Source organism: Callionymus lyra, chromosome 5, assembly GCF_982586985.1.
Source record: "Callionymus lyra chromosome 5, fCalLyr1.hap1.1, whole genome shotgun sequence".
Classification (NCBI taxonomy): Eukaryota; Metazoa; Chordata; class Actinopteri; order Syngnathiformes; family Callionymidae; genus Callionymus; species Callionymus lyra.
Genome location: NC_141822.1, coordinates 30,311,337 through 30,327,108, shown reverse-complemented (window position 1 = coordinate 30,327,108; position 15,772 = coordinate 30,311,337). Strand labels below are relative to the sequence as shown.

At 40.2% G+C, this 15,772-nt stretch overlaps 2 protein-coding genes across 2 annotated transcripts; one reads left to right on the top strand and one right to left on the bottom strand.

Annotated features, from left to right (window-relative positions):
- Positions 1 to 839: 839 nt before the first annotated feature.
- Positions 840 to 2,005, top strand: brcc3 (BRCA1/BRCA2-containing complex, subunit 3). Its single transcript, XM_087791902.1, has one exon. The coding sequence runs from the start codon at positions 896 to 898 to the stop codon at positions 1,676 to 1,678; it is 783 nt and encodes a 260-aa protein (XP_087648028.1). The 5' UTR covers positions 840 to 895; the 3' UTR covers positions 1,679 to 2,005.
- Positions 2,003 to 15,547, bottom strand: cfap44 (cilia and flagella associated protein 44). The gene is given in 32 exon segments (XM_087791901.1): positions 2,003 to 2,143; positions 2,202 to 2,362; positions 2,441 to 2,642; positions 3,224 to 3,340; positions 3,666 to 3,796; positions 3,979 to 4,106; positions 4,108 to 4,346; positions 4,411 to 4,611; positions 4,687 to 4,891; positions 4,961 to 5,163; positions 5,817 to 5,994; positions 6,451 to 6,592; positions 6,656 to 6,864; positions 7,661 to 7,791; positions 7,860 to 8,022; positions 8,080 to 8,135; positions 8,193 to 8,466; positions 8,924 to 9,054; positions 10,003 to 10,137; positions 10,206 to 10,358; positions 10,562 to 10,672; positions 11,145 to 11,339; positions 11,406 to 11,500; positions 11,564 to 11,663; positions 11,742 to 11,789; positions 12,187 to 12,336; positions 12,442 to 12,606; positions 12,742 to 12,856; positions 12,931 to 13,147; positions 14,517 to 14,619; positions 15,187 to 15,349; positions 15,453 to 15,547. Coding segments are annotated over 32 exon segments (4,845 nt in total). The 5' UTR covers positions 15,536 to 15,547.
- Positions 15,548 to 15,772: the final 225 nt, after the last annotated feature.

Below are 15,772 nucleotides of genomic sequence, written 5' to 3'. Positions count from 1 at the left end.
ATAAGAATTGTTAAAAAAAAATACATTTTTTTTTTACAAAAAAGCAATGTACAAAGGAAAGCTCAATAAATACAAAACAATTCATACAAATTTATTTTACATAGAAAAACAAACAACTGATATCTGCTTCAACAACCTTCACCCCAACATATATATACCTTTATTATATACATTTGGCATATTAAGATATTTGCACTACTGAATAGGACAATACAAAAATCTGCACCCCCTTATGTATATTATGTATATATTTTGAATATTATAAATAATAAATATTTTGTACGTTGTACGTTGGATTTACCAAAATCACAACCTGTTTCATATCCATTGTTAGTGTAAATTTTTCTTATTTCTATTTCTTTCTATTGTGTTATTACACTATGAATAGCGTAATTGTTGTTTCGTTATCGATCTGTGCATTTATAGAAACACAATAGTAGGGAATTTCATTTTCTAAACATCATTCCTTCAGTACACACTTCTTTAATTGTAAATGTAATTAGCTAAGTTGTTATTGTGTTTATATTCAAAAGTCTATTTTATGTTTGATGTTGCACAATGTACAACAACAATTTCGTTATTAGTGGATGCCCTGATACTGGCATTAATAAATACAATTCTGATACTAAAAGCTAAAAGGTGGAATAATCTAAAAATTATTAATAATAATTTAATGTGCAGATATATGCCCAGTAAATCAAAGGAATGTTTAGAAAGTATTGTGTTAAGACGCTTCTAAACACTAGATGGCGTTGTGAACCTAAAATAAACGTTCACAAGCGGAACTTTAGAAACTGGGTATGTGAGCAACCCGGAAGATTATCAGTGGGACTCGGAAGAAAGAAGAAGGCGGAAGCGAAGTTGTTTTGGTGTCAGTTGTTTTTCGTTTGACAGAATGGCGGTAAGTGCCGTCCACCTGGAGGCAGACGCCTTCCTGGTGTGTATGAATCACGCCCTGAGCACCGAGAAGGAGGAGGTCATGGGCCTGTGCATCGGGGAGGTAGAGACCACTCGGGTGGTCCACATCCACTCCGTCATCATCCTTCGCCGCTCGGACAAGAGGAAGGACCGGGTGGAGATCTCGCCGGAGCAGCTGTCGGCGGCGTCCACGGAGGCGGAGCGGCTGGCGGACATCACAGGGAGACCCATGCGAGTGGTGGGCTGGTACCATTCACACCCGCACATCACAGTCTGGCCGTCCCACGTCGACGTCCGAACTCAGGCCATGTACCAGATGCTGGACCAGTGCTTCGTGGGTCTGATCTTCTCCTGTTTCATCGTGGACAAAACCACCAAAACCGGCCGGGTCCTATACACCGGTTTTCAGTCTGCACATGCGCAGAAGGGCTCCGAGTACGAGCGCGTAGAGATCCCCGTGCACGTGGTTCCACGAGAGTGCATCGGGAAGGTGTGTCTGGAGTCTGCGGTGGGTCTTCCACGAACCCTGTGTCAGGAGGAGCAGGACACCTACCGCAAGATCCACAGCCTGGTCCACCTGGACCCCGTGACCAAGATCCACAACGGCTCCGTGTTCACCAAGAACCTGTGCAGCCAGATGTCTGCGGTGAGCGGGCCACTGCTGCAGTGGCTGGAGGACCGTCTGGAGCAGAACCAGAGGAGCATCGTGGAGCTGCAGCGGGAGAAGGAGCAGCTGCTGCAGGAGCTCAGTGAACTGTGAGGATGTTTCTCTCCACTCGGGACCTGGACCGTTACAAACATGATGACTACTATTCATAAAATCCAATCATAATCCGGATGTTGTATTGTTTCCATTTGTGCACTGTTTGCTTGAACTACTTCTAATGTGCCTTTGGATAAAAAGACTATGTATTAAGGCCCACTAGTTTTCTCTACATTACTCTCACACATTCTTCTCTTCTTCTTGGGATCTGATCAAATATTTGTAAACTGGGTGAAGGTGGTTTTACGAAGGAAACATGCCAAAAGCTCAGACACAAGTGGTGTATGCGTTTAAAATGTGTTAAATAAACATCCAGAACAGTCAGATCATGTTTCTCTGCCGAACCGCAAGTTTCTGTTCCAGTCCGTTCTTCTTGTCCAGGAGGCTCTTCAAGCAGAGAAGTCGTTGTGTGTTGTGCCTGGTCACCTCATCCAGTGCCTGCCTCGCCTGCTCTACCTTTCCCTAATCGAATAATAATCAACATCACTCTCCATCTTGATGAAGAATAAAACAACATTACCTCCCAATCTTTAATGTCCTTATCATGCTGACTCTCCTGGAGAAGTTTTTCCTGCTTCAACTCCTCCAAAGTTCTGTTCCCTGATAGCGTCTGCAGAGCTTCCAGGTCCACCTCCCTCCCGAACTTCATCATCATCAGCTGGTTGCACTGCTTCTCCAGAACTACTCAAGTACAAAAGCAACACTTTCTTGTAATGGGTGATGTGTTCACATGGGCTGAAGGGTTTGCTGTGCACCCACCCTGGATTTCAGCATCCATGTCTTTACACTCATGGATGAGCCTGACGTGCTGCTGGTGGGTTTGAGTGAAGACCTCTCTCTGCTGGATCTTCTCCGAATGCAGCTGGAAGATTCGCTCTTGCAGACGCTTCAGCTCGGTTCTAGGCAGCACCAGTGCCGGGCTCAAGTCCGCGGGCACTGACCCATCCACCACAAACTCGATCTACAGTTGACAGGAAGTCAGAGATAATGTAGTACTTAATAGATGTACTTATGTTGCAAATGTTTAAGAATTTTCCAAATTGAACTTATAAGGAAGATATTTGCTGTAAAATGTTTTAAAATCTCTGTGTTATTTGAGACAGTCAAACTATTTGAGTCAGTTTGTACCATCAGCTTCTTCAACATTGAAAATATTGGCACAGAATTTTTATTTATTTTTTACTTTTACGTCAAAATCAACAAGAAATTAATTATTCATTCAAGTTAAAACCCATTTACCACTGTCTTTTTACATTTGCAATTTCTACAGTAGATGTTTTCAGCTGGTTTAAGCAGCATAATACGATATTTCCAATGTATGGTTTTGAGTAACATTTCCACTGTGACTGGTCTTCTAATTACAATCAAACTTTTTCCAGCTCACTTTCTAATTTATTCACTCTTGTGTACCACTCTTTCTTGCACACTGTGAGCTCTTTGCAGATGTCTACCATATATCATATATGTTGGGAGTTACCACAACGATTTTTCATTTTTACGTCCAGATGGCGAACAATTGCGAATACACGAAGTAACTAATACCTGTCGAAGTCTCAGAGGTGCCACCACGTCCAGGTCATTGCATCTCAGATGTTTCTCCTGGTTGATCCTCTCCAGGTCGTCCTCGGCTGCCTTGCGAATGACCTCCACCATTTTCTTCTGTAAATTGAAACGAATGGACGTGTGAGTAAATCGTAGGGTAATGGAAAGAAATAAAAGTTATCAAAAAATGTATAAAATAATACACATTTGCATTCTTGAGATGAAACGAAGCCAATTTAAAAATAATATTTCAAGCTGGTATGGACATATTTTTAATTTGGTCTCAGAAGTAGAATGAACACATGAAGCCATTGAGATGTAGACGGTGTGTTTGACTACAGGTCAAGCAGAGTGAGAGCTCTTACTTCCATTCCAACACATCTTGATGCTCTTTATTCCAAATATCTGATCACAACAACAACAATGTCAGATCTTTGTCTACCTTCTTCATGAGGGCGTCACACTCCTTCACCAGAGCATCAACATTCTTCCTCTCTTCTGCCAGCTGTTCCTCCAGATCCAGGCGGCGATTGCGAAGCTTTACTGTGTTGTCGAACAACTGTGGGTCGCAGCCTTGGACACATTCAAATACATGATGAAATAGGATTTTTAATCTGAGAAAGTTTTCAATAAAGAAAATCAACTCACAACAGAATAGAGTGACACAAGAGAATCGAGCAAGGAACAGAGAATGAAGCACATTTTTCTGATGTTGTAACCTCACAAAATTGTTGCCATAGAATGTCTGAACATACCTGGAGGGCAAACACTGTCATCCTGAGAAGATCCTCTTTCATCCGTGTTGCTGAAACAATCCTCATCCTCGTCCCAGTCGTCCTCCTCTCCTGAGTTTTCAAACTTGTCGTCCTCACCTGCAGAAACATTTCACACTGGTGTTCCTCATGTGGCTCTTTTATTTTTCAGTCCTCTCACCTTCCTCGTGCTCTTGAAGCTTTCCCCGCTTGATCTTCCTCTGGAAGACTTTTGTCAAAAACTCCTCAAATTTGTTCTCCTCCCCCAGCGAGGCTTGAAAGGCTGCAGCCAGAGACTTTTCTCTGCCCTGCAGTTTAGCTACGTCTCTGCGCTTTATCTCCAGCTGCTTATGACGCTCCTCTAACTTCGACTGGAACAAATGTAGTCGTTCTGAGACCCGGTTCAATCACTTCCTGCTATCTGGTTCCTCTCACCGTGATACCATTCTCCTCCTGCAGTCGAGTGAGCAGCCTCTCCTGCAGCAGCTTCTCCCTCTGGTTCACCTCCTGGAGCACCAGGAGCTCCTGAAACAGTGTCAGCTGGTGCAGGTCGGCGAGTTTCAGCTCCCAGTCCAGAAGCAGCTTCTGATGATGCAGCACGAACTGAGCATCGAACTGTGATATGGACGTCTTCATCTAACAGTGGAAGAGATGTCCACAGTGAGACCCAAGTGTTCACCACATTACACCAACATGTGCTACTGAAAAGACCTGTTGTAGGATTGAGTCCCGCAGGTAAAGAAGTTTAATCTCATTCTCCTTAAGAAGCTCCTCCTCCAGCTGGCTCAGCTCCACATCTTCATTGTCTCCTTGTTCTCCAATAGTCCTTATCATTCCTGGCTCCTCCATCCCTTCTTCCATCTGCTCCAGAAGACTCAAGACCCTGTCCTTCTGCTCCTGGACTGGAAAAGTGCATCTGCAAAGAAGAGTAGTGGAAGTTCTTTAGATGCATCATTTGTACAAATTACTTTAAGTGTTCAAGTACTGGTGTTTCTCCAGCGGGCTGTCTTTCTCCTCCTCTGGCTGTAGATCAGGGATGCTTGGTGGCAGACGATGATGATGGGAAGGTAGAAGTTTCTGGACCCTCTGGAGCTGGTTTAACCTCTCACGCAGCTCAGACATGAGACGAGCTTTAGAGTCTCTCAGCGCCAAAATCCTTCCGTTCATCTCTGTTTGCTTTTCTCGCAGCTGGTTATGTGGAGGACATCGAGATTGTGTCACCAAATTATGTTTTATTATCTTGAATCCTATTCATAAATGTATAGTAAAATATGTATAAAGCATTTGTTTTAAAGTGACAGAAAACAACTATTCTAAATATGATCTCAAATAATTTTGTAGGGGTGAGAAATATTAACGAGAAAGACAAAAAAACAGGTCAAATAACTAATGAAAGTTACATTTAGCATTGTTATAATCACAATACAACTATTAGATGTCAATGTTCTACTCTGACCTTGTAAGGGCCACAAACATTAGTCCACAGGCTGCTCTATGCCCTGTTGTAGAGGATGTTTTGTAGCAAGTTAAGATCTTAAATGGTCACAATTCATAAGGAAATATCAAAAACAGATTCACTTGTAATTGTGTCATGATGGTAGAGGTACTAAGAGGTTAAGTCAGACAAAGGAAAAGTGTGGCCCTGGATGTCATCCTTATGAGGTTGAGTTAGTTTACAAAAAGTTCAATATAAGTTTGTACTTATTTTTATTAGTCATAACTAGTTCAATTCTAAATGTAACTTACTAAATATAATTATTTTAAGATGTAATTCAAAACCTTGGCCCTAAAATTAAGAAAAAGAAACTTGAATAAATGTATTTTGTGGCTGGTTTAAGTACCTTTTCTTCAAGACTCATCTTCTCTGCTCTCTTCCTGTCCAGGGTCATCCTCAAGTGTTTGGGCACAGTGAAGTCTTTAGCTGACTTCAGTTTAAAGTCTCCAACCTTTTCTTTGGCCTCAAGGATGGCCTGAACATCCTGGGGATCTTCACAGTTCTCCTTCGGTTTCTCTGCATAGCTGACATGACAGAAGAACATACAAGACCATGACTGACGGGACAAGATTTTGGAAAACATCTCATGTGTAATAAACCCACATCATGACATCATTAAACATACCAGTTATTTATTTTATTTTATAGTACAAACTGCATTTAAAATATATCATATTCACTGTGTAGACACAATATATATGGGGAAATTATGTGAGTATGATATAAAGGCTTTGTATTTAAACTTTGAATTTAAACTTTCATTAAAATTATTTTGAGCAAGTTTACAATAATGACAAATGAGCCAAAAAAAGAGAAAATCAAGTTAAACCCCAAAAAAACGTATGACAAGTATTGCAAGCATTGAACTAGTATGTTTCTTTAATGGGAAGAAAATGGTTTCATCAAGATCTGTTTAATAGTTTGTGGGTGTGTGTTTGTTGGTTCTTCAAGTAACTTTCACTCTTGAGCCTCAAACTCACAGTCGCTCCCAGTCCTGCCTCCTCTTCTCAATCCTGGCCCGAGCTTGCTCAGCTTTCTCTGCAGCTTTCCGAAGTCTCTCCATCTGTCGATCCGCCAGCTTTATCACAGAAGGAGGAAGTGCAGGCGTCCGCTCAGGGACCTCTGTCGCGTAGCACAGAATAATTGTAAAGCCATCATAGAGAGAAACTAGGAGAAGCATCTCACCATCCAGCTGACTGGCCTCTCTTGAGAGCCTGTCCTCAGATGTTAAAATGTCAGCTGCAGCTGCTCTACCTCCACCGGACCCTGTTCCGCTCTGCTGCCCGACCAGGCCTGACGGGTCAGTGGGTGCTTGCAGGTTGTAGGTGGTCACTTGAAGGTCACTGGTGACGGCTGCCACTGTGACTATGTTGGAATTCAGAGAGTCTTTGAACCTGTACACATGTGGATCAAATGAGTTTAATTCAACTTGTTTTGTTATCACAATCAAAAACTTTGATTCCCCGTGTTGTAAACACAACATAGGAATTTCTATCCAAGAAGTAATAAGTAAGTAAGTATGTCATTTGTATTAAGAGTTAACAAGCTGTCGTCGGCATTGAGGAGGTTTCAAGACAGGAACTTCGAGTAAAGCAGTTCATTGGATTAAACCTCTATTATCAATATCTGATAAGGATCCAACAAGATTATATCAAGGCTACAAGAAGGATAATCAAAAACGTGTATGTTGAACTACGGCATCGCTCGATCAAACATCTGTGTCTATCAGAGTGCAAACCTAGAGTTTTGACCTGATAGCGACTCTGTTAGCAAGCAAAGTGGAAAAAATCCCATCATTAAACTACCGTAGAAACATCGCCACAACATTTAAGACGTTTGAGAACCCCATTGCCCCTAAAAATGCATGATTTCAGTATGTGCTGTGTTGCATTGCATGCTGGGAATTACAGTTAAAAAACAACAAAATCAGCCTGTCATTCATCCTGTTACTTATTAGGTATACAGGGCAGCCAATCAGATGATCAGACCTAGCATTGCCGATACTCGCAAAAAAATCACCTTATTCTTGTAAAATCATTATAGTATATTTATAACTTTATTGACACAACATTGTTTGTGGAGTTCCAGCTTTGATTGGACTAGCGCTCTACTAGTTAGAGAATGAACCATTCTTATATATATATATATACATATATATATATGTATATTTGTGTGTGTGTGTGTGTGTACCATTCTTGTAGTTTGCAGAGACCTCTGATGCTCCTCTCCTTATCCCAGGCCAGCTGATTCTGAACCTCCTTCACTTTCTCAGCCTTTTCTCTATCCGTCTGTTCCGTGAATCGATGATCCAGCATCAGCTCCTACTCAGACGAACACATATTAGCATGTTTAATGCTCACATTGCATAACAGTGTTGAGGAAGGTGTACCTCGGGCGTCAGGCGTATGTGCTCTGGTAGGCTCTGGTTCTCCTTCAGCAAATCTTGATATGCTTTCTGGAGCTCACTGAGCTTCTTACGCTTCTGTGCTAACTTGTTAGAGGCCTCCTGGTGAAGCTGGTCTCTCTCCTGGGTCTGCATGGCCGCCTCCATGCTGAAGAACCATCAATATGACCTCCACAAACTTTAAACATTACAACTGCTGACTCACCTGTTGGCTGCTGGGTCGTCAATATCCTGAGCCAAATCCTCCTTTCCATGACTGATCTGTAGATGAAGTGTTTAGTTGCTTGTTTTATTCCCAAAATAAAAGTCTTTACTGACCGTGTGTCCAGGGAGTCTAGCCTCACCCACGCCTCTCTGCAGCTCCTCTGTTGACAGGAGGCTGAATGAGAAGATGTTTCCATCGTCTCCTGCCGTCAGCACAAAATGATCATCGTGGCTGCAACAAATGTGTTTCAATGGTCCAGACTGGTTGTCGTGGACACTCAACTCCCAACAGGTGTGCATGGAGGTTAAACAGAGGTCGCCTGGCTGCAGCTTGTAGACCCTGGTGGAGCCCGAGTGGAGTCCACAGAACATCAGCTGCCTGGTGGAGCTATGTACAATCACAACTTAGTTAAATAAATGTTTTCATGCTTAGAACATTTGGTATCAAGAGACAGAATATAGTCATTACTGTCATAGTATGTTGTATTTTCTGTTTTTAAGTTGATTCAAATATTTTTACCATTTTATTTTATGAAATTGTTAAGGGTATAATTTAAGATTCATACTCTTCCCAAAAAGAACTCAGGAGAAAATGACGTTTTCTTTCAAACATGCTTTTTTTTCACATAAAGTGGCTCGGGTTTAACAACGACATGTCAGACTCAACCTTGCATATCAATGGTTTACAGCATTTTACATCCTGCTTCAGATTTTCTTTATTTCCTGTGCTTTCCTATTGCTGTCATTCCCAGACCTAACAAACTAACTAAAAAAATGTCTAAAAATCTTAAATAATTGATGATTCATCTAATCCCTCAGACTTATAAATATTTCTGTGCAGCTACCTAAAAGTGATGGAGTGAATGGGGTCGTTGTTGTGCAAACGTCTGTAGTCGAACGGCTTGTCCCACTGCTCCGTGTCCTCCTGTTTCTCAGAGAACTTACAGTGGTACAGAGCGCCGGCGTCCTCGCCAGCCTGCAGGAGACAACTGAGGTTAGTTTGGGTTAAAGATTCTGCCTCAAGTCTCTGGAAGAAACATAAAAAACACAACCATAGATGAAATAATGAATCATTATCACGGTCTGGAGGTCCAGACCCAGTGTTCTGTAGGTGTAAGTATTCACGTGAGAGAGGACTCTTGTTTTATTTTATCATTTTCAACAGTGATCCCCAACCTTTGAGGCATTTGTTAGTGGACTGCGCATGAAGAAAAAACTTGTGTTGTTATTAAATGTTGTATTAATTATTACTGTCTTTTATTTAGAAAAAAACAAAGATTTCCTTTTGAAAAAATGTTAGCCTGTGATTCCTTTTTTCAGTCAAGTTGAGAATGAGTCAAACATAAACTCTTTAAAAGAGCATCTTGTTTTAACCAGTCCAGAGCTCTTGCTGATTCAGCGTAATGGTGAGATGTTATTTTCATGCACTTTCTTTTGTCGTTGATGATTTTTTAATTTTACCTTTTTTTATCTGAAGGTCGGTTTGTAAATATAATGCTGAAATTAAACTGGTACGTACTGCAAAAATAATTGGGATTTACAAGACATGAAACCAAGTATCATGTAGAACTCTCCCAGTGAATTTCCCCTATATTGATGGAATACAAAGAATTACATTATTTTCGAGAGAATCATTTTATATTCTTTTGTTTTAATGAGAATCCAGATCAGCCCGATCAAGAAGTGTAATGAGACATTTTAAGCTGAAGTCTGACACGCAGAAAAGTTCAATAGTACATTTTGTTATATTGTGTTTTTGCTTTCAATCAGATTCTTAATGATGTGAATATACTAATTTCAATTGAGTTAAAAAAATACATATGCATTTATTATTTCATTTTTATGTTATTTAAGTCAGGAGTTAACGATACTTCTAAATTGTTTAATCTGGAGTACAGCTACTGGAGAAATAGGTTATTCGTACCATGGAGAGCCAGAAGTGACCAGGCTGTGAGTAGAAACCACAGTAAAGAGGACTTGGAACTTGACTTAAAAATGTCTCTTCTCTGCCACATTTCTCCCCCTCTGTCATCTCAACTTGTGTGGACTCCTCCTCCCTCTGAAACACAAACAGATGCAACTACTCTGATGTCGATGAATCCAGCCTGCTGGTGGTCAACCTCAGACCTTCATCTTGGACTTGATGCTCTTGAATCTGAAGGTACGTCTGGGCAGATCCGCCAGCAAGAAGGTTTTTGTTTGATTCTGGAGCTCCGGTTTGGGACAGTGCACTTCAACCACATATCCGTTGTGACACAGGATGAGAAGCCGGCTCTCAGTCTGGCAAATAAAATGAGATTAGTTAACTTTTTGTGTTCGACCATTTCTTTTTTAAACATTATTATTAATATGGAGATAAGAGTATATATTTAAGATATTCATTTATTGTCTAAACAGAAATTGTTACTGCTGGTGGTCATAATGTAAATCCACCTTATATTCAAAGTAAAATATAAAACTCAGTTTCATGAATGCACACTTACATGGGAAGACGGAGACCACTCCAGCCCCTGAACCGGCCCAGGAACATGAATAAACCCAAATGGGTTGTAAGTTTCTCCGACAGTGAAGAAGAAGACGGTACAGTCGGAGCTCTGCAGACGAACGAATAAACAATAGGTCTTGGATAAACTATAAAGTGTGCTTAAGCCATTAACCCCCATATCAACACAACAAATGCAATTATTATTATTTATTAAACTTGTATTAGGAATCTAAATTAAATTGGATACTGATGTTGATAAATACATATATTGTAAAATAATGTCAAGGGCCATATATGCACATATGAATGGCCAGTAAAAGCCCCTGTTGCTTGTGTTTGTCATGACTGTTGTTCTTGTAAAACTTGTGCAAAGACATTTATCATCTTAATGAATTTTGAATGCAACTAAATAAAACTTTTACTGTTTTAAAAAACACAGACAATTCCATAACTATCAAACAGTTATCAAGTAACTTTTCTGAAAAGACTGTTTCATTCTTAACAGTGTATTTGTTAAAAAGTCATAATGAATCTGAACAACTCTAACATAGAAAACCTTTGACAAAGTCACTTCCTCTCACCCCGGTGGCTAACGTGGCTCCGTTTCTCTCGTATGCAACAGCAGTCACAGGTGCATTGTGGGGTTTAAACGCCTGTCGGAGGCGCAGCTTTGCCTCCTGGCCTTCGCTCCGGCCACTCGCATTCCTCGACAGCTCCAGCAAACGGATCACACCATCCTCGAAGCCCGTCATCAGGAAAGCCCCATTTTGGTTTCCCTGAAAATACAAAGGTTAACACAGCGTCTGGTTTGTGTTTGTCTCTGCTTCATATTGTTTTGGTACCACGAGTGGAGCCCAGCACAGGGCTGTTCCTCCCTGGTTGAAGGAGATCTCGGCCAGCTCTCTTTTAGCCAGGAAGTCAAACACTTTCACTGAGCCTGTGGGTAAAGAACAAACCAGAGTTTTTACGTATTCATTTGTAGTCGAATGTAGTCACTCACGGGCCAGAGTGGTCGAGCACATGAGGTGACGGCTGCTGGACACGTGCAGAGACTGGATTGCTCCAGCGTGGAAAGAGAACAGACACTCTGGATCAGGAGTCTGAAAACACACAAGAGACGTCCATGAGGCTTTAACGTCTTTATTTCTTAAAGATGCTTTTTACATATCAGAACTCACTGTGTAGGTGAAGGACAGATCCAGTTTCCAGATGGCTCCATGTGAATCCTGCAGAAGAAAGTAAAATTTAACATATTAACCAACTATAGAACATGTATAAGACAAGATAGTATCCAACATTAAATGGAAATAAATAAAGCAAATTGCATTATGAATTGTTAAAAAATAATATATCACATTTTTATAATATCTCGTATTTTCATATTATGTTTTAACGTTGTAAGGTAGTAATATATTGTAAATTACAATGAAACGGAATCAAAGCAAAACTTCACCAGAATCCTTATATTTAGTCTGTTCCTGACAGTTGTCTTGATGCTACTTCTCTGGCAGAACACCACAAAAAACGCTGCCACCACAGAGAGTGTTCGTCTCCCTAACCAAATCTTTTGGTAATTCCAACACAGTAGATATTCATGACTCCTGATGTTAAATGACCTCTGACCTGAGCAAACCAGAGGAAGGAGTCATGCACAGGACTCCTCACCAACCAGGAGAGGCTGACATTGTGTCCAACCACCATCTCATTCATGGGCTCCAGCTCAAAGCTGCCACTGTCTGAGTCAGCAGAGTCGATGCTCTCCAGGTCCCAGCCCTGCAGCAGCATCAACATCCAGTATGAGCTACGATCTTCATATGTTAGTTTATGAATCACAATATTTCCCCTAATCTGGTCACACAGACAAACAAGAGGTTTTACCCGAATTACTCCATCAGATCCAAAAGTCATCAGTTGACCGTCTTCCAGAGCAAAGGGCTGGACTGTCCCCGTGTGGCAGGTGCGGCCATCTTTTCTGCAGATTTCCACCTTTATACTGTTTCCCTCCCACAGCAGCATGTTGCCTCTGTCGGACCCAGACACAACCTGACAAAAAGTGTCTTCAGTTAAGTTCCACTGAGCAGCATGAAATCACTCAAGAATCAATATAAAGAATGATTTTGAAATGCATGACTTCATGTTTTCTTCTAACTGATAGTTTGGGGTCATGATGTCACAAACCTTCCCATCAGGAAGCTCCACGTAACCCTCAATATCTGTAGTTGCCCTTTTCCCAAAATGTCCCATCAGTCCTTGTAGTTTCAGGCCGGTGAATGTGCTGGCAATCTTCCAGAACCTGCCGAGAAGATGATTGATTATTTCACATGTCCTCACACACCATTAACCTGGACAGCTTCAGCGAGTGCCTACTTGATGTGACCATGTCCAGCTGAGGTCAGCAGTCCTGGGTCGTGTGGGGAGAAGCTGATCTTGTACACCTCGGGAGACATGGCCTTGCACCTGAGCATCACCTCCTCCTGCCTCCACGTCCACAGCGTGAGCATGAAGTCTGGAGAGCTGCTGACACTGGCCAGCAGACTGCCATCCTGGTTGAAGTTCAAGCAGCTGTAGCTTCGCTCTGCTCCCCCTGGAGTGGACGTTATCAACGTGGAATAATAAGTTACGCTTGTATGGTTCAATGATAGTGGCTTTTAACCCGTGGAACGTTTAAAAGATAAAACATGTTCAGTTTTATCAGCTGCTGTAAGAATATGTTAATTCACCAACTCCTTGAAAGTTTTTTTTCTATCCCTAAAAAGTAGTAGTTAAACTTAATAAAAATAATCATTAATTCTGATGTGAGGGGTAAGCCAGACCTGGCCGAAGTGTGCAGCCCTCAAAGCTAATCTATGCGGTGTGAGATCAAAATAATACTATATAACTGTTTTAAAATGTTTTTGATGGCTATCTAACAATTGTATTACCAGTACAGCTCTACCAGTAACTTGTTAAAGTCATTTTTGTCTGATTTACATTTTTTTCTCTCTGTTTTTCTTAATAGTAATATTTTTAACTTTCGGAAAATAAAGAGCATTTCTGTCACATTTTAAAATGGAATTTATACTAAATTAATTATTACAAAATGATTTTATGCTATTTATGCTTAATGTGTTTGATGTACTTTAACTTTAATTTAATTTAAATATATTAAACTTACTTATTTTTTGAATCCTTGAATGAAATACATATTAAAATTAAAGAATATACAATCAGATTAACATCTTATATCCTTTTATTTATTCAATTTCTTTTTTTGGGGGGGGGGTTGTTATTTATTTTTGCTTGATGGCAACTTATAAAAGTCACAGTATAGAATGTGGCCCCTGAGGAAATGTAATTGCCGACCATTAAACCATTCAGCAATTATTGATTCTGATTTTTCATTTTTTTAGGCTAAATTCTATCTTAATTAAGTAAGCAAGTAAGTAGGTAAGTAAGTAGTTAAGTAAAGGTTATTTGTAAAGCGCCTTTCTAGACCAGGGTACCAAAGCGCATTAACAATAAAAAACAATATACAGTTAAGATACAGTATATACTTTAAAAGGCCAAGACACAAACAAACACAGGAGTCCCAGAAAGTAGACTTGCAGTTTTAAAGTAGAGACATGTCTGTCTACAACACCCAGGTTTCTCAGGCTCAGTTTGAAAGACTTTTTCAGTACTTTGAGTTTGTCCACGTTCACTAAACAAATTATTTTACTTTAACAACTGTTTTACTCCTATTGTTGACATCCATGGCAACATGTCCCTATATCAACATGAACATTAATCTAATTTTATTTTAACCAACCATCCGGCGGGCCACATGAAATGACTTGGCAGGTCAGACACATTGTGTGTTACAGTTTTTATTGGACTTTAAAAAAGAAAAATTAAAGGATTGGTGATGAATATAAAGAGCAAAATATGAATTGATATACTTTTTTTTACAAGTAAGAAGAGGAAAAATGAATTACCTCTCAGGATGTAGAATGGCTTCAAAGATGGATGTTCGTATACAATAATATTGGGTTTGTTTCCTTTCTCACCAACAGCAAAGTACTTCCTGCTTGAGTGCACCTACATGAAAAAAGCCAGATACATTTTTTTTCAATTATATTTACATACTAACTGTTGTAATTTCACATACGCGGTGTGGGATTGTCATCACCAAATTGTGCACTTCAGAGGAGATCTTAAATCATGTGTCATAATCAATCACACAAGGTGCCAAAATCTTTTCCGTTGTCAATGTCACAAACAAAATGTATACATTTGACAGGAGGTCCGGTCTTTTATTTTTGGGTGATCTATTTTACTTCATTATCTCATTCACTAAACAACTCATTGTTAGCTTTACTCTTATTGGAAGTGTCTGAATAGTAATTTGTGTTCCTTTTCTCAGCTTAAAAAAAATATCAGTCACAATTTTCTGGCGGGCCACAAAAATTGAGGAAGTCGGGACACCTTGCATGATTGGCCCGCTTTGTCTACTTCACCACAACCTGTAATGTTCTTACATTTCTGGCTATCAATTCTGATAATGAATATGAGTCTGATGATTGCAAAAAGTAAAACTGAACCACTCTACTGAGAATGTGGAAAAATTGAAGAAAAACTTTTGGTAAATTTTAAAAGAAGTCTCACTGCGATTGAGCCAATGCCATGACCGCTGCAGGATCTGAGGTATCTCTGCTCTTTAGTGAGGATGTCCACGAAGACCAGCAGGTTACCAGCTATGAACACCAGTGTTCTCTCTTCCAGCAGCTGCAGGTTAGATCTGCGTCCACAATCGTATCCAAAGGAATGACTTGAAACAACATCAGGATCATACAGAGTAGCCGTGAGCACTGGATGCTTGAATAGTACAGCAACAGAACATCAGAGTTCTGAATGAAAACATTGAAGGATACTGAAGGTGGAGAAGGTTGTCTGAGATGTCAGAGTCAGGTGTGATGGACGGTCGGGACTGCAGGTCATCATACTTGGAGTCCATAACTGTGGAGTTATTCACACATATCTGTAATTGTATAAGAAGTAAAGGAAATACATTATTATTATTGTTTTTTTTTCCTTGACAGCAGGGTTCCACAAATGTATTTTCATATTGTTGTACTAAACGTAGACCCTAATTTCTATCAAGAAAACATATGACATTTAAATGTGAAAAACAAATTTGTAAAAAGTAATTTGTGCCTACATAAAACTCAAATACAAGATATCTAAACAACGT